The following is an 18,657-nucleotide window of genomic DNA, read 5'->3' on the forward strand; positions in this document are numbered from 1 at the left end:
CCAGGTGTCATTTAGATGCCTAAGCAGAATGAGGTGAGGCCCAGGGAAGGAAGAGGCCAGCCAAGGAGTGGAGATCCCTGTGTTCTTGTCCCCATGTGACCCCACTGCCCCCGTTGGGCCTCAGTGGTCTCCTCTGTGCACTGGGAGCCTCTAGCACCCACCTGTGGCCATGCTACAGTTCAGGGTGTTAAAAAGGACAGGAATGCCCCTGGGGATCAAGCCCTCCACCTCTGAGCTTGGCCTTGTGGCCCTGCCTCCCCTTGTTCTCACTGTACTGGCCACCTCCAGTCCCCACCCCAACCCCTGCTCCTGTCCCATCTGCCTACATCTCCTCACACCTTCCACTCTAGGGTGGAGACGTGCAGGTCCCTCTGGGAAACCTCTGGTGCTCGGTTGAGATGGGAGCTCCTTCTGGCACATCTCGCCATGCCCAGTTCTAAGTGGCTAATGGCCTACCTCCTCTGGACCAGAGGCCCCTTGAGCCCAGGCGCCCAGGCAGCCTTGTGAAGGCTGTGTGGCAGGCCTGGTGCAGACGGCAGAGAAGAGCTAAAGTACCCAGGCCCCTTCTAACTCTGACGTCTCTCTGGATTGAGGGAAGAACCCAGAACCACGCCCCTGCTCTGGGTCTAGCTAACGGTCTCCATGATGACTCCACCAGTCCTGCCCACAACTGATCTGCCCCAAGGAACAGGCGTGCGAGGCATATGCAAGGGTGGGTGTCCCAAAGCTTCTGGAAAGTAGAGGAGTGGGTCCTCCAGCCTCCTGTGGCTGTGACTGTGACAGAAGCCTGGCTAGGCCTGCCTCCAGGGCATTGTGAGGATCAGTGATGTTTGTATGTGGTACTGGAGACTCAGTAAGCACTCAACATACGAGGCTGCCCCCTCCTCACGAGGGCCTGGCCGAGACCTCCCAGCTTCCTGGAGGCGAAGGTGGGCTCACATCCAAAACCTGCAAATTCTGCCTCCAGTCCTGAGTTCCGACCCTTGAGTCATTCATTGGCCTCAGGGGACATGGGGCTTCTGTGATAAACACCTCTCTGATCTGTCAGAAGACACTGCAGGAGCTGAGATCTGGCACCAAGCGACCCAGATGGAAATTCCCCGAGACACCCCTGGGCCCTCGGCTAGAGTTCAGATAAAGAAATGCTTTGTCCAAATGTCTGCCCAGATCAGCAGCGGGATGTGACTTGAGAGCACTTTGCATCAGTGTCTTGGAACCTGAGGACTGATGGACCCATGTGACTGGGGCGAGCGCCAGGGGAAACCGGCAGACGCTGGGCAGCCAGCGATGCTCCCAGGTGCCTCAGGCCCTGGCTCCAGCCTAGGTTCAGGGGGTTAAAATGACACCAATGACACCGCACCAGTCAGCAAGTGCCCAGAGCCCCTCCAGCTGCAGGCACCATCAGAGATGGGTGCGCACGAGTCTCCCAGTGACAATACCCAGGGGCAGGTCTGGGGTTCCAGAATGTTCCCTGGCTTTGGAGAAGAGGAAACTGAGACTTGAGGATATGAGGGGCATAGGGCACCCTGCTTTGTGTCTCCTGACTGATTCTTACCCTGTCCTTTTGCCAACCCAATCGCCCAAGAGACAGAAATGCACCCAAAGAAACTCACAGACCCAAGTGACAGATGTTGTAGAAACTCCAAGGTCTAAAGTGTGGAGCTGGCCCTATCCACCTGGCAGGTTGGGGCTGCTTAGTTCCCCTGGACAGGATCAGGATGGCCATTCCCAAGTGAAACGGGGACTAGAGAACAAACTGCCCTCAAAGGTCCCGTACCATCACTTGTTCAATATTACTAGACTGCGGGGATTTGGGTATGTCCCACTGGGGACAGAGACCTGGGGGAAAGAAGCCTTCCTGCTGGCCAAGGGGTGCCAGCAACTAAAGGGAGGTTTCCCTTAAGGCAGCAGTAAGGGGCCCACCATGGTGACACTCAGGGACGTGCCCACGTGGCGACATAGCTGGGTCCTCTCATGCCTCCCAAGTCTTTCCTGACCATAAGAACTGTGGAAACCAGAACCATTTAATTACGGAGCATAAAGTTCCTTTCCTTCAAGAGATCACTGGCCCTGATGGTGGCCTGGGTGCTGGAGATGTCATACTTCCTGTGATGGGCAAGGACTTATTCCCAGAATCGGTTCCCACAGGAGGAATTTCACCTCAGTACTTGTTGAGGAACGTGTCTGTGTCTCCTAGTGTCTTAATTCACTCTTCATTTTGGAAAGACATTTTGCTGGGTATCAAATTCTAGGTTGACCATTCATTTTTTTTTTTTTTGAGCACTTTGAAAAAGCCCCCCCCACACTGCAGTCTGGCCTCTGTGGTTTTTGTGGCAAGGTCCACCATCACTGGGATTGTTATTCCCCTGCACATAATGTGTGTCTTTTCCTCTGGATGCTTTTAAGGTTTTTCCTTTAACTCTGGTTTCCATCAATTTGATGATGTTCTGGCCAGCTGTGGTTTCCTTGCATTATCCTGATTAGGGTTTGTTGAGCTTATTGAATCTTTTTGATTTCTTTTGTTCATGTTGGAAATTATTTTAAATTTTATTATTCAAGCTATTTTGAATATTTATTATTCAAACTATTTTTTATTTTCCTATTACTTTCTATTATTCTGTGTTCTTCAAATTATTTTTCTAATTATTATTACAATTTCTCCAAATTAGAATTCTAGACTTTTCTCCTCCTCTGTCCTTTTCTTTTGGAATCCCAACTACACATTGTTTTTACTTTGTCCCTTATTTTCCTTGTATTCTTTTCTAATTTTTTTCCACATTCACCTTTAGTCCACTCACATTTAACATAATCATTTATATGGTCAGAATAATGTCTACCACTTGACTATTTTTTTTTCTATTTGTCTCATGTCTTTTTGTTCCTCTTTCTCCTTTACTTGTGTTTGCTCCCTTTCTTGTTTCCTGGCATGCCTTGTAGTGTTTGTTGAGTACAGCTCTGTAACAGATGTCAACTCCTTTGGCAGGTGACCTTGATGTCAGGGTTGGATGCACTGAGAGACTGTGATAGTCAGTTTTCCATTGCTGTAACAAAATACCTGAGATAATCTAATAAGGGAAAAAGTTTGTTTTGACTTGCAGCTTTGAAGGTTTTAGCCTATGGTCATGGTTACTTGGCCCTGTCACTTTGGACCTGTGGGAACCCACCTGGTGGGAACATGGAGCAGAGGAGACCTTTTCACCTTATACCTGCTGGAAAGGAAGAGGAGGGAACTAGGGTCCAAATGTTCCCCTCAAGGACACACTCAATGACCTCTTAAAGGCCCACCACTCCCAATAAAGCCATGGGGTAGGTTTGGGGGGATCAAGTCTTCAATACACAGGCCTTTGGGGGACATTCAAGATCCAAACAACATCTGAGATATACTCAGATTCCAGTTTGTCCCTTGAGCTCCAGCATGCTCTGACTTCTCTCACTTCCCACCCAAGCTTTCTTCCACCTCCTGCTCCTATTGAACGTCAGCAACCCCATGCATACACAGAGGAAACCTTCAGCAGACATTGTCCCTGGATCTCACAATGGGTCTCGTTCTTAAAATAAAACCTGGATCCCATGTCCTCCAAAGTGGGTCTACTTCCCCAAACATTAAGTGACACAAGATCCCAATTCTACTAAAATTTAAACTCGATCTTTCATTCATTTTGCCCATTTCTTTTTCTATTTTTAAAAACACATTGACCAGAGTTATTTTGAAGTCCTTATCTGCTAACTCCCACATCTGGGTCATCTGTGGATTCTCTTTTTGTAGATCTCATAATTATCTACTTTTTCTGTCTTCTTGTGTCTAGCAATTTTCAATTACATGCTCGAAATTGAAAATGTATTGTAGAGGCTCTGACTCAATTTCTCTTCCAGTAAAAAATTTTGGCAAGCAGTTAAATTCTTGAAAAAAAAATCACACCAATCCCATCAAAGTTTGCTTTAACTTTGTTAGAGCAGGTCTATTTCAGTTTTTCCTTATTCATAGGCTGTAGCGTGGTTCCCTTCTCTCAAGGGTTATTATCCCTTGTTAATTGCTCTCCAATGCCTTCAGACAGTGGCTTTGTTCTGTCCAGGTTTTATAGCTGTGGTTTCCAGGAGTAAGATAAGTCTGGGCAGCTGTTCTATCATGGTGGAAACTGTGATTCTGTAGATTGAAGAGAGTGGGGAGGGAAAGGTGCTGCTACAGTGAAAAATGTAGATTTATTCAGACTCCTCTTGCTCCTGCTTGGTCTCTGAGTGTGCCATTAGGATGCACGAGGAGCCTTTTCTCTGTAATAACAGCAGAGGGTGCAGCCCTTATGGAGATCCTCAAATGGACCAAGGCATTTTTCTAAAGTACTTTACACAGTGATCTATTTCTACTTCACACTCACTCTGAGGCATGGAAGCTGCTGTCCTTCCCATTTTATAGTTGCAGAAACTGAGTCTATCAAGGCTGAGTTGACTGGCCAAAGTAACAGAGCTAGTAAGTAGAAAAGCCAAGTTTTGAATTTGGGCAGTCTGACTTCCAGGCCTGCACTTGGACCCACTTCTCGTGCTGTCATTGAAAAACAATCTCAACTGTGTAGGGCTTTGTTACAGACAGAAGAGATGAGAAACATCACTGTATCAGCCGAGGCCTGGAAGCTCAGTCTTCCTCTCAGGTTGCATCCCGGGAAGTCCCAGAGTTGTGAGCTTCACCCATCTCTCTTGATGATGTCCGTCCTCTCCAGTCTCTCTGCCTCCATCTTCCCCCAATTCCGTCCTGACCACGGGCTTTTCTGCCTGCAGACAGCTTGCACGAGCAATAGCCCAGAGAGGAAGGCAGACAACTTGGCCCAGAGCTGCTGAGGACGACTGGGGCCAAGGAAGTGCAGCCTGGCCACAGGGCTTCCGGGAGGAGCCATCTGAGGTGGGGAGAAAAGCAGCAGAACAGACAACTGGAGTGCCTCATATGGGGACTGAGCCTGTAGGAGAAAGTCCGATTCCTGAGACGGGCCACCTGCCTCTGGCCAGTGGTGCACACGTGGACACATCTCTCAAGCCTCCGTTTCTCCACCTTCGAATCTGTGTAAGATGGACTTTAGCCTCGCGGAACAGAAAACCTAAGAGTGAACCAAATGAGACAGGCTTTCTCAAGCAGCGGAGCAGCGGCCGTCCAGAGGCAGGTGGCCGTGACGTTTAGCTTGGCCTCTCAAGTCATCAGAGACCTCCTTTCATGGCTCCAGGGACAGCCGTCATAAGTCCGCCCCAGAAAGGAGAATGGGCGGAAGCGGAAGCGGAAGCGCTGGCGAAGCCCGCCCACTCCCTCCCACGTGATTTCCCAGAAGCCCCACCCGGAGCCCTCTCTTTCCATCCCAGGGGCCAGCTCCATCCACAAAGGAAGCCGGGAAATGCAGTTTCATAGTGGAGCACGTCATCGCCCCAGCCTCCTTGGGATTCTGGTAGGGAGCCAGAGAGAAGAGCACGTCTTGGCCACCGGTGCGCGCGGGGTGATTTCCTTCGGGGGGACTCTGGACAAGAGGGTGCGATCAGGTCGTTCCTGTCAAGGCCTCACAGGACTGGGCCACCAGGGACGGCCGTTATTCAAGAATTTGAGGAGCTTCTCTAATGACCCGCGTCAGCCAGGTCCTTCAGAGAGACTGGTGCCCCTGGAGAATCCACAGGACCCCACTGGGTCCTCGCAGCGCGAACTTCTCTCAGCCCCACCCACGGAGAGACCCAGGCACACAGCTGCCGCCCCACCCACCCACCTCTTTCCTCCTCTCTCTTCAGAGAGCTCTGCTTCCCCGCCAGTTTCAAGGCTCTCCCTTTAGCCGTGAGAGGTACCCGGCCTGCTTGATCTGACCATCATGCTTGTGTTCATGAAGCTAGACCAGGTGGGAAAACGATGGCACCTCAAAACCCAGTGTCCCAAGGACAAAGAAGTTAATTTTTCTCTGCTGTAACCTCCTTGAAGGGCATGCTCAGGCTGGTGGGCAGCTCGGCTCCACACAGTCACTCAGGGCCCAGGTGCCTTCCACATGTGGCTCTGCCACCCCCAAGAGCTGTGTCACCACCAATGCATATTATGATGGGGCACTTCTGTGTCAGGGCTCCAGATGTGGAAATGAGGAGGCAAGGCCATGCCCAATGCCTAAGGGCTCTACCTGTTGCCAGTGCTCACATTCTGCTGGAGAAAACTTATTCACAATTCTAGGCCATAGAAGGTTTGGAAATGTGGTCCCAAGCTACATGTGTTCAGTAACAACTACATCACCAGAGAAGAAGAGTAAAATGTATTTTTGTGGATGACTGGTGGTCTCTTGTCTCTGTCCACCCTAATATGTATCCTTTGTGTTCATCCATTTTCCATTACTATAAAAAAAAACTGAGGCTGAGTACTTTATAAAGAAAAGAGGTTTGTATAACTCATAGTTTTAGAGACTGAAAGTACAAAGAGCATGGCGCCAGCTCTGTGTCACCTTATGGTGAAAGCCATCATGGCGGGACCCCAAGCAAGAGGAAGAGATCACAAAGCGAGACAGGAAGCCAGGGGGCGGGGAGGGGGCTGACGTTTTATTCTTTCCATAACAAGTCACTCCTAAGAACTAACTCAGATCTCACAAGAACTACTTAATCCCTTCTCAGTGCCCCACTGAACTTCCAGTAGGCTCTACCTCTTAAAGAGCCCACCACCTCAGCACTGCCACACTGAAGACCATGCCTCCAACACAAGACCTGTGGGGGACAAACCACGTGCACACCCTAGCATCTTCTTCGTTTTTCAGATACTTCCTCCCCTCCTAAAGGAGGTAGGCTAAGGATGGGGGACACAGCAGGCAGTGGTCCACAGCAAGGAAAACATCACTGCTATCAGAACTCTTCCTACCAAACCCAGGAACCGAATAGACTTGGAGTTACCTGTCATTCCTGAGCTCTCACGGCTTGCCAACCCAAATCCAGGAACCTAACATCTTTGGATCATGCAAACCACATGGCCCACCAATAACTGCACCCCCCTGGAATCAGGAGATATGTGCTGAGGAATCCTGGGGTCCCTGCAGTGGGGTGGGAGAGTCCCCTCTGCTCTGCCCCCCGGGAACAGCCCCTATCCACTGTCCTCCATGGCCTGGCCTTGCCCTCTGGAGAGCCATTCTTGTCCATCACTTGCTTGGCCACCTGTGCAGTAGGTGGAGGTGCCCTGGTTTTCTGCAAGGGCAACTTGGAAGATCTAAGAGTTATTTTAAGTCTTGATTAGCCACAGGGTTTTTAAAGCCAGGCTTCCGGTTTCTGTCACAATAACTCCTCAAAGACATGCTCAGTCTTTGGTCCATTTGTGTCCAGTTAGTTCTACATCCTGCAACCACTACCTAAGTACTCATCTGGGTATGAAAGTCTTGGCTTCCTCCCTCCTTCTCTCTCTCTCTCTCTCTCTCTCTCTCTCTCTCTCTCTCTCTCGTACCTTTGTTTGACAATGATTGAGAAATCTTAAAAAAATCTTTTGAGGGGCTGGGGCTGAGCAATAGATCACTTGCCTGGCATGTGTGAGGCATTGAGTTCTATTTTTAGAACCATGTATAAATAAATAAAATAAAAATCTATAAACAACTAAATTTTTTTTTAAAAAAATCTTTGAAAAATTATTTTTGCTACCATCTTATTTCTTCTGTTTGGTCCAAAAGCCTTTTTTTCCTAACGCTGTGAAACAGCTTTCAATATCCACTATTTCCCCCTCCTGCCACATCTATTTTCAAAATCGATAGTTCTCACCTCATCTCATCTCTTTCCTTGAGGCATTAAAAGAACAAGGCTTATTTCTTTTCCTCTTTGGATCATGCAAACCACATGGTCCACCCCTGGCCCACCCCATGGCCCACCAATAACTGCACCCCCCTGGAATCAGGAGACATGTGCTGAGGAATCCTGGGGTCCCTGCAGTGGGGTGGGAGAGTTTTCCTCTTAACACTTGAGGGATTGTCCCAGAGCCAATCCATGGAGGGATCTCCTGGTCTGGCTCCCATCCAGTGCCCATCCATGAGCTGATCATGGTGGCAGTATGGGGTGGCATGGAGCAGCCTGGCAGGGGCTCTACAAGAGAAATCAGGTGCAATTACCAAATCCGGGATGGTCTTGAGGAAGGCTGAGCAGCCAGCATTGAGTCAGAGGCCACTGGAGGTCAAACAGGAGGGACAAGATCTGATGTGCATCTTGAGATGAGGGCTTTAGTTGCTGAATGCAGAGAGATAGGAGGACAGGAGTGAGGTGGACAGGAAATTGGTCATCAATGTTGGGAGTCCAGGAGATGATGTGGCCACGCTCGTGGGCATGGGAGAGTGGTCAAGGGGACACGATGCCAGAGCTTCATGATAGACTGGGTACAATGGGGGACAGGTGGATTCTAGGGTATGAGCCGGCACTAGGGCCTGAGCCACAGAGCTGGAGAGGCTGGGGGAGCTACACTATTGAGGAAGCCAGCTTGGCTCTTGGTGTGCCGAGTCTGAGGTGCCTGGGGACATCAGGGGGAAGGTCCTAGAGGCATTTCTTGGGGATGTGAAATTCCACTCTTGGGCATTCTTGTCTGGTTTCTATGAAAAATGAGAAGGATAAACAAATTGGATAATATCTGCTTTGCCCAGTAGAATGTACTAGAACTGGGGGAGGGGCTGTTCCCCACCCCAGGAGAGCTTGGAGGGGATGGGCTTACTGGGCTGTTTTCAGGGATGGGTCCCTTGAACAGCATGGGTCCAGGCTGTCCCTCAGTCCCTCCTGTGAGAGTCAAAAGACCTCTTGAAGCCCTCAAGCAGTGAGGCCCTCAGGACCAAGAAGGAGCGTGGAGGGAACAGTGAATGTCGGTTGGCTGCCTCCTGCCTCAAGGGGCGGACACCACTGCTGTGGTGAGACAGAGGCTACACGGGACAACATGGGAGGAGGTGTCGCACGCAGATGGCCAAAGTGCTGGGGGGAATGGCGGCCCAGGCAGCAGAGGCCGTGGGCGCTCAGAGACAGGGCTGAGCTGGGCTGCTATAACCTGGGTGGGTTCGTGGAGGCAGCACTGGCCTGGCTACCTCAGCGTCCCAGGAAAAAAGACCATGACCTTAGGGATGGGGTGTAAGCGCCTTCCAGTGACAACTTCCTGAAGGAGACCAGGATGCAGAGCACCCCTGAGGTCTTCAAGGGAGGGCTCCCAGCCCTGGCCTTCCCTGACCCCCCATTGCCCCTTATCTGTCTCCACCTCCAAGGCAGCCCTTAACCCCATCCCCACCCGACCCTTCCCTCAAGACAGTGGAACCATCAGCTCTGAGCCTGCGCCCAGGAAGGCACAGAAGCATGCTGGGAAGGGGCGGATGCCTGCCAGGACAGACAGTCCCCCGGGGCATGGCAGAGGCTGCTGGGGAGGGCTTGGCCTGGCACTTCATGGTGGGTCAAGGAAGCACGGGGCTTGGGACCTGTCTGCGGCACTTTCTCCAGGTTCTGGGGCAGGGGAATGTGGCAGGAGCATCAGTGGGACTGGGTGAGCCCCAGAGCCGATGGGCCCTGAGCTAGGAGTGAGCAGGGATCAGCCCATCCATTAGGCCTGTAGCCCAGGCTGCTGATACCAAGCGGACGTTCTGCTCTCGGGCCTGCTATCCACTTAGGCGTCGTTAATATTTTACACCATAGAGCAGGGGATCGATGTCTTGTTTATAGCTCAGTGTTTATGGACCGTCATTGAGCTTTTGCTGCGACTGGGAAGATGCTCAGAGCACAAGGGAAACTGAGGCAGGGGAGGTGGATGGGTGCCAGACTTGGAAGAACCCCAAGATGGTTTCCTTTGCATGTTGGGTTCTCTCCCTCACTTGGCACACGCATCACCCTGCACAGCTGAGCACATCCAGCTCTGAGGGTACATTATGAAGGGCCATCAGAGCCCCTGTCCCATGCTAGTTGTCACATTCAATCCTTTACAAGCCCCTGGAGAGGTGGATTCTTGTTCCCATTTTTATGGATGAGGAAACTGAGGTTTGGGGACATTAAGTACTATTGGGCTGTCAACCAAGTCATTGACTTAGGGTCCATGGTAACTAGCTGGGACATGGGCTACATTTTGCTCTGCACTCCAGTATGTAAATTAGATTGCAAAAGATCCTTTAATCTTCCTAGAATTTTAAATATGTTAGCAAGTTGGATGCTCAAACAGTCCCGTCTTCTCTGTGATCCTTAGCCTCTCTGCTTAGACCCCTTGCCTTGGTCAGTGGAGACTCACTGCATCCAATTAACTGGAAATAAAAGCTGTGCATTAATAGTTCTTTAAAAATATCACCCAACCCGGGCTTTTAAGCCATGTGAAGTAGTGGGTTGGACTGCTGCAGCGCCTCTCTGCGTCATTTTCAACCGGGAAAGACTTGGCTCCAGAATCCTGCAGGACTTGGGCATACCCGCGCCCCCCTAGGTATTTCACCCTGGGGGTCTCAGTTCTCTCATCTGTACAATGGGGAAAAAGGAATGCCCTCTAGGGGAATCCTGAAGGATTACAAGTAAACCCAAAAGTTTGGACCAGATACACTGGTTCCAAGAGGGCCCTCAGCAGCCTCAGGAAACAGTTGTCACCCAACCAGGGATCCCCAGATCAGCACCTGGGACAAAGTACATCTCACTGTTGAGTGAATGGCCGAATAGGTAGCAAAAACTCCGAAATGCAGCTGAGATTGTTCAGGCCGTGGGTCCAAATGGGTTCACACCATATGCGTGAACCGATGTTGAAATTTCTCCTGCGCTAAGAGAGCAAGCAAGAAGGACTTGGTGTGCTTCCTTGTGCGCCTCAGCTGGCGCTTCCCGCTCTCCAAATCCGTCTGGCAAAGACAGCCGCGGTGCGCGGTGCGCGTTGCGCGGCGCCCGCTAGAGGGCAGCAGAGTCGAGGGTCCAGCCCTCCAGCCCCGCTGCTTCCCCGCCCCAAGCATCCCGGGCTCCGCCCTGCCACGCCCCGTCCTCTCCGCGTTTCTCGGTCCTTTGCGCGGCTACCCTTCTGCCCCGAGCCCGGGTCAGGGAGGAAGCCTTCCACAAACTAATTAGCACGCCCTTGCGCTGCCGGCGCGTAGCACTCTTCAGACTCCTAGCGCTTCCGCACAGCAGGAAAGGCAGATCGGTCCCTTACGGAGCGAGAGTCTGCGAGTCCTGGACTCGACCAAGGTCACATGGCAATGTCAGAACTTGAACTCAGTTCCTTAGAATCTAGTGCCAAGCCTGCGCTTCCTTCTAAACCCTTGAGCGCACGCAGGTTTCCAGAACTGAAGAACTTTGGATATCAACTTCTCCGTTTTCAAAGGGTCCAAATCATGGCCAAGTTCAATCTCCGGCCGGGGGCTGAGGGTTGCGGGAAATAACCCCTGGAGAGAGGGCTTCCCGCATCCTCCGCAGGCCACCTGCGTGGGCCGGCGGGGCGGGGCAGGCCGGGCCGGCGGTGGCCAGGCTCAGCACCCCTCCCGGAGGAGCACGGAGCCCCGACTCCTTGCAGAGAGCCTGGCCGCCGCTCCCTTCCTCTCGGGCACCCGGCTTCCCCAGTCCCCCGGCCACTCGGCCCCGACCCGGCGCGGGCGGGTGGGTGAAACCGCAGACCGCGTGGCCTCCCGGGGGCTGGCCGGGTGGCGGTGGCTAGGCGCCAGGCTCGGCCCGGGGCTGGACCCTGCGGGGCGGGGCCGCCTCCCTCCGCCCCTTCCCGGGCTGGCGGGGGAGGGGGCGGCCGGGGACGCCTCCCCTAGTGGTCGCCGCGCTTAGGCCAATGAGCGCGCGGGGAGCCGCGATGAAGGCTGGGGCGGCCGGGAGCGCCCGGGACCCCCGCTGCTGCCACCGTGGCCCCGCGCCCTCAGGGCAGGAGAGGGGGCGACAGAGGCGCGGCGCCCGCCCCGGGCATGGAGGCGCCGCTGGCCCGCGCTGGCCTCCGGAGCTGCGCTCCGCGCCGCCGCCGCCGCGCCTCGAAGTTTGCCGGCTGATTGGGAAAGTTGCGCTCGGGTTCGGCCGCCCCGCGGTGTCCAGCCTCCAGGCCGGTGCAGCTCATCGCCGCCGCCGCCGCCCTCCGCGGGGTCCCGGCCCCGCCAGCGCCGCAGCCCCGCCTGCCGGGGGCATGTAAGCCGCCGCCACCCCGAGAGGCCGGGCGGGCTGCACGGGCCCCGGCGCGCGCGGGCGAGGGGTGCGCCCTGGCCCCAGGAAGCCTAGGCGCCATGGGCATCCAGGGCATGGAGCTGTGCGCCATGGCCGTGGTTGTGCTACTGTTCATCGCCGTCCTCAAGCAGTTCGGCATCCTGGAGCCCATGTCCATGGAAGGTAATGCGGGGCCACCTGCCCATCCGCTGCCCTTCGCCAGGGGGCACCGGGCTGTGGGGAGGCAACTGCACCGCTTCTTAGCGGGTCTGGCGAGGAGCGGCCCTGGAGGTCTCAGTCGCCGCCGCCCCCTCCTGGCTCTGGAGGGCTGGGCCTGGGACTAAAGGAGCAGAGAAAGCTAGGGCTCTGAGGAGTCCCAGAAGGGACAGGGCTGCGGCGCTCGGGGTGGATATGAGCTAAGTGCCCAGTGACACCTTGACTGTACATGCATGGCTGTCCTAGGCCCGCTGGTCCCAGCCGCCCCTGGCCTGGGACACCCGGCGGCAGGAGGTAGCACAGGGTGGATATGACCGGAAGGACCCTCGTTCCCAGGCGCCTAGCAGAGGGCAAGTGATTTGAGCCCTCTGCGGCAGGAGGGGCGGCCCCTTTCAGTCCTCCAGCCGGTATCCAGTTCCCCCTCCTCAAGCAAAGCTCAGGCCCAGGGGATCAGTAACCAAATCTGCAAGTGCCACATTTCTGTCCCAATAAAATATTAACTGAGGAGACAGACCTACTCTGAAACCAGAGGCCGAGGCTTTCCTGGACCCCTGACAGGCCCCTGGGAGCAGCTGCTTCCCAAGCCATGGTTAAGCGCCCTGTCTTTGCAGGGTAGGAGGAGGGGCCCCTCCAGGGCACAGCTGGTTAGGAAGGAGACCCTGACACAGGGATGGGAACTGCCCCTCCAATCTGTCCCTAGATACAGGTGCAGCTCTGGTGGGTGGGAAAGGGGCTGGAGGGGCGTCCTGCCTGCCTCAGCATTCTGCTGACCTTGCCAGGCTCCAGCCCTTGCCACTGGAAGCCAGAGGCCTGAGGGGAGGGAGCAGGACTGCCCAGCAGTCTCCTGGAGAGCCCCTGGGAAGGGCACACGGCCAGGAAGAAGGCCCTGCCTCCATTCTGCCTCCAGAGCCAGGCAGGATTGGGCAGGATCCTTGCCTGACTTCCGGTCCCAGGCCTCCGAGAAGCCCCCGAGTTCCATCACACCTCTTTCCTAGGTGAGTTCATGAGGCTCAGAGAGAAGGAGCTCTCAGAGTGGTTCAGAGAGCCGCCACCTTGAGCCTAGGTGGGAGCTGGGGAGGAAATTGGCCCCAGCCGAGCCTTCGCTGGCTGGAGGCTGACCCTGGCAGCGTCATCTGTGACTGGGTCTTGGTGGGAAATGCTGTACAGGTGCCTGGGATCGGAGCAGGGGCCGGCATTCTCCACTGCTGTGTCCTGCCTCCTGCAGGGCATCTCTGTCCCCTGTCCCCTCCTATCCATTTTCTACCAGGACCAGCTAGCCTGGCTTTACCTAGTAACTGGGCCCACTGGCTCTCAGCTCTGGGAGGGTTGAGGTTTGCCTCTGTGATTGCTGAGGACAGGGGCTGATTTACAAGGTGCAAGGGCTGTGCAAGACAGCACGGGCTTTCTGCCACCTGCTGAAAACCTGCTTCAAGCTCTGATAAGTTTCTCTTCTGTGGTCTAAGTGCCCACGTGTGCTCCTCGGAGTTCTGGGGTTTTGAAACAATTGGGAGAGTCCAGAGCCTAACAGAGCCAGGCCTGAGCTGGGGTCCTATTATCCTCAAAGACTTGGTGTGGTGTCCCTTCACCATGCTGAGCCTCAGTTGCACCATCTGTAAAATGGGCCAACAATGCTTCCTGCCTGCGGGAACCACAACAGGCGTGAGTCGGCGCACAGACTTTGTGAACCATTACTCTCAGCCGTAACTAGCAAGGAGTGATTGATTGCTTGTAATAATAGAACGGATTCGCGGTTGAAAACATGCTCTTGCTCAGCCAGCCGCCCCCCGCTTAGGTCACAGAGGGGGAGTTGTGAGTTCTAGATGTTCTGTGTTGATGGGGAACAGTGCCAGCCAGGGGCCTGGAAGCACCCAATGGCTGGGCAGTGTCTAAGGGACTGTCAGATGAGCTGCAAGGAGCCTGGGCTGTCCCATCCACCTGGCCATGAACTGGTCTCAGTGCCACTGGGGGCAGGAAGGGGGCTGGTCCCCCAGGACCACTGCAAGCTTGCGCCTGTGTGGTTCCCTGGGTCCCTTGTCCTCTCTCAGCCTCTGTGGTTCTCGTCTGCAAGAAATCAGAGCCATGAGTCCCTGGGGATGTTCAGAACCAAAGAGCCTGGAGCTAGCAGGACAGCCAGAGGGCCATCGAGGAGATCCCTCCCAAGCTTTGGGACCCACAGGGCTGAGGGGCTCGGGATTCTCGGGGTGTCCGAGCTTAACAGTGGAGTCTGGGCCCGGGAGGCCCACGGAGGTCCTGAGGCCAGGGAAGTTGTAGACATGGTGTGGTGTGGTTTGTCTGTCTGTCTTCCTGAGTGTTGAAGTAGGGTTCTCGGAGGGCTCGTGTTCCCACAGGGTGTGAGTGTCGCCCCTGAGCCATGGAAGCCTGCTTGAGACCATGGCAGAGGGTGTGGGCCCCAGCCACTCTGACATGCTGGTGACATCCCGCTCTCCTGCAGAAACCTAAATTCTCCTCCCAGCCCCGACCCACCTTACGGTACTGGATACTCAGTTTATTTGTCAGTCTGTGGACAGCCACGTGGGGACAGGGACTCTGTCCTGCTCACTGTACTTCCCGGGCCTGCAACAGAGACTGGTACCAGGCAGCAGCTTGATGCAGCTCCGTGAATTCAGGAGGGACTCTTCCTATAAGGGAGGAGGACTGGAACCTTCTCTGTCCCAGTGCCTCAGCCCCTGCCCATGAACCTGGGGCCAGGTGTGTGAGAGCTGCTGGCCAGAGGGGCACAGGAGGCCTCTGAGTGCAGGAGAGGATCTGCTGCAGAGAGCGCAGAGGCTGGGAAGTGGGGGGCACTGGGTGTCCACAGGGTTCTGTGTGGCCAGAGCAGGGAGTGGGGACCCTCAGCAAGGGAGATGGCGGAGGCTGCCCGGGACCTGTGGGCCTCGCTTCTTAATGGGTCACTCATCATAATCACCTGGTGACCTTAAATAAATACTGTGGGGCATTGAGCCCCGAGTCTCTGGCTGGAGCCCAGACACTGGGATTGTATAAGCTTCTTGGGAGACGCACTTGGAGCCAGAGGGGCCAGGCCCTCCAGGGTAGTGTTTCTCAAAGTGTGTTCCCCAGTGCAACAGCAGCAGCACCCAGGGGCTTGTTGGGAAGTTGCCCCTAGGCCTCCACCCGAAACCTCTGGGGTCCAGGTGTGGGGCCAGCGGCTGTCTTTTACCCAAGAGTCACTGGGACACACCCAAGGTTGATGACCCCTGCTCTGTCTGGACATGAGCCTCCTTAAGGACACTGGCTTTTATTCTTAGAGAAAACTAGAGCTCTTGGAAGGTCCCAAGCACAGGAGGGAGGTGATCTTGAATTTTAACGGGGCTCCCTGGCCACCCTGTTGCAGGGTAGCAGAGGTTGGGTTGGAAGCCCCAGTGGAAGCCATGTGCAGCCCTCCAGGAGGGGGTGGAGACGGCTTTTGGCTGCATTGCTGAGGCAGCGCTGGTGGGTTTCCATGGGACACGAGGAAGAGGGGATTTCCTCCTTCAGTTTATTTTTGGGGGGTGAAATATTGGAGATTGAGCCCGGGATACTTTACCATTGAGCTCCATCCCAGCCTATTTATTTATTTATTTAGGATACGGGGTCTCACTAAGTTATTTAGGACCTTATGGAATTGTTGAGGCCAGCCTTGAACTTGCAGTCCTCCTGCCTCTGCCTCCTGAGTCGCTGGGATTACAGGTGGGCACCACACCTGGTTCCTCCTCTGCTATCGAGGGCCCGTGTGATTTTGCTGGGCCCACCTGGACACCCAGGATTCTTCCCTGTTTTAAAGCCAGCTGGTTGGCAACTTTAATTCCATTGGCACCCTTAACACCCCTTCACCCTGTGACCCAACACACCCACAGGTTCCAGGAATCATGGCACTCGGGGACGGGCCTGCAGAGCTGTCCCTCTGCCTAGCACCGGGTCTGTTAAACACAAAACTCCAAGTGGGGCATCAAGGAGGTGGTGGAAGACACTCTCTCTCTTCAGGGGAGCTGATGGACTAGAAAGAGAAGTTCACAAGCCAACAGCCTCCCGTGGGGACGGCACCATGAGACTGGGGACGGGGGTCACCACGGGGGTGTGTGAGATGGAAAAGAGACCGTGTCAGGGGCTGAACCCTGGGGCCCCCAGGGCTAATGGAGGAATAAAGAGGCCCAAAGGTCATAGGAATGCCATGGAGAGCCATGTTCTGGGAGCCGAGAGGAGGAAGGGAGGCCAGGGGAGGAAGGGGTGTCCTCCAACCCCAGGTCAGGTGCTGCTGATGAGGTGCTTGTTGCCCCCAAAACCAACATCTAAGGCCCCAGGTCATCTGGAGACAGGAGCCACCAGCAGACCTAGTAGACCCTCCCTGGAATCCTGGAGCCCATCAGCCCTCCGTCCCCTGCCCTCCAAGTCAGGTCATCCTGCTCCTAATTGGCTGGTCAGGGCCTCCCCAGACCCCGACCCTCCACAGGGTCAAGACCACCACAGGGAGGCAAGGCCATAGGGAGAGGGAGAAGAGGAGACGATTCCCACCTGGAGGGGTGGTGGGGGTCAGAGACACAGCCGGCCTCTCTGCGGGTGGCCTTGGGGACCACCAGCAGACTCACGCCCAGAGCTGGCTGGAACTGAGTCCCCATAGGGTCCACCGGGCTCACCCACTAGGCCCCCCCACCACAGGGAAGCTTCCGGCCCAAAAGACGGTAGTGTCCAGGTTGAGGAGCAGGCGGAAAGGCTGGGCAGCAGCTTCCCTGGGCCAGTCACTGCTCCCTGAGCTCCGCTTCCTCCTGCGTGAGGCCCCGGCCACTCAGGGACTTTCCCTGATCCCCCACCACCCGCCCCTTGAGGTTGTGTTAGGTGGCACTGCCCTCGAATTTTCCACCATCCCGTCCCCACCGCCTGTGGCCTCTGAGGGCAGCTGGGACTGTGTCTATACACTGATGGCCTCTGAGCATGCCCAGCGTGGCCTGGCCAGCGGCCAGCATTGAGCGTATGGGTCCGTCCTCTGCTGCCAATAACAATACCACAGACTGGGCAAGTCACACAGGTTTATTTTGGCTCACGGTTATGAAACTACAAGGTCAAGGGCCCACATCTAGTGATGGCCTTCTTGCTGGCAGAGTCCCAAGGTGGCACAAGATGGCAAGAGACAGGGAGCCCATGTGTGTATGTGTCCCTTCCAGTCTCTCCCTCTTCTTTTAAAGCCACCAGGATTCAATCCTGGGACAACATCCTGGTGACCTTAACTAATCCTGCCCACCTCCCCAAGGCCCTATTCCGAACACCAGAGTCGGATACAGGCTCCACCTCTCCCTGTCTCACAGTGGACATTGATTTCAACACGCAAAGGCTTGGGGGTCACATTCGGGCCACCTCCAAACCATGGCATTGAGTAAATGGAAATTGAATGCTGCTCTTGGCACAGACATTCCAGGCACTCACTGTGTGCCCAGAGGGCAAGGCCACCAGGAGGGCAAGTGACTGCTGGGAAGAGACCTCTGGGAAGGTGGCCTCTGAGAGGAGGGTCCCTCCAGCTGGCGTGGAGACAGGAGGGTGGTCCCTGCAAAGATTGCGTGCCTGAGGCTTGGTCCTGTGTGTTGACGTGGAGGTGGTGGGACCTTCGGGGGGGGGGGGGCTAATGGAAGAGGGTTAGGTCATGGGGTCACCATCCTCAGCAGGGTTAGTGAGTTCTCCCAGGAACCTGGTCAGTTCCCACAAGAGTGTAAGAGCAAGCCTGGCCCTGAGACCCTCTAGCTTCCTGTCTGACCATGTAATCTCGTCCCTATGGGGCCAGTCTCCTTTCTGCTTCTCGGCCATGTTGTGACACAGCCAGGAGGACCCTCACCAGGACACTGGCACCATGCCGTTTGGATCCTCCAGAATCACAAACCAAACAAACCTCTTCATATATTACCCAGCCTCGAGTATTTTGTTACAGCAACAGAAAAGAGCCTAAGTCACCAGTGGTGCTGCTCGGAGCGCCCTGGATGCCCTCTCCGTGCAGAATCCACCACCATTTGTAAACTGCAAGGCCCTCAGGACTCCGGCAGCTCCTCAGGCTGAGTTTCCAGGACTGGCTTGCTGACGTCAATGATGGAGTGTCTAGTGAATACCTCTCTGTGTCTGACACTTTGGGCCTGTCTGAACTTTGTGCTCATCAGCAGGCCTATTTTATAGATGAGAAAACCGAGGCTCAATGATAATGAGGGACTCTCCTGAGGTTGCCCAGCCAGAGAATGGCAGAGCCAGGACCTTCCAAAATGCTGGGGCACCTGCCCTGGATGTCGCTCTAACTGAGGGCCAGGGAACCACTGGACACATGTCCCAGTCTTTCTAGAACAGTCTAGAACAGCAGTCAGGAGCCCAAAGTGGAGCCAGCTACCTGGGTTCAAA

General features: G+C 54.9%; 1 protein-coding gene across 2 annotated transcripts in view; it reads left to right on the forward strand.

Moving 5' to 3' along the window:
- Positions 1 to 18,657, forward strand: part of KCNIP3 (potassium voltage-gated channel interacting protein 3) — a gene marked incomplete at its 5' end in the record, with an annotated part of 77,074 nt that overhangs the window by 32,090 nt on the left and 26,327 nt on the right. Inside the window, one exon of one of the 2 annotated variants that reach the window (XM_081265501.1) lies at positions 10,130 to 12,258. The exons of the other annotated variant lie outside the window; for it this stretch is intronic. Within the exon in view, the coding sequence (XP_081121627.1) occupies positions 12,156 to 12,258 (103 nt within the window). Of the gene's footprint in view, positions 1 to 10,129; positions 12,259 to 18,657 lie in introns of those variants that run through there. 2 annotated transcript variants of the gene reach the window in all.

This window comes from Spermophilus citellus (assembly GCF_964194105.1).
Source record: "Spermophilus citellus genome assembly, chromosome: 13".
Taxonomy (NCBI): Eukaryota; Metazoa; Chordata; class Mammalia; order Rodentia; family Sciuridae; genus Spermophilus; species Spermophilus citellus.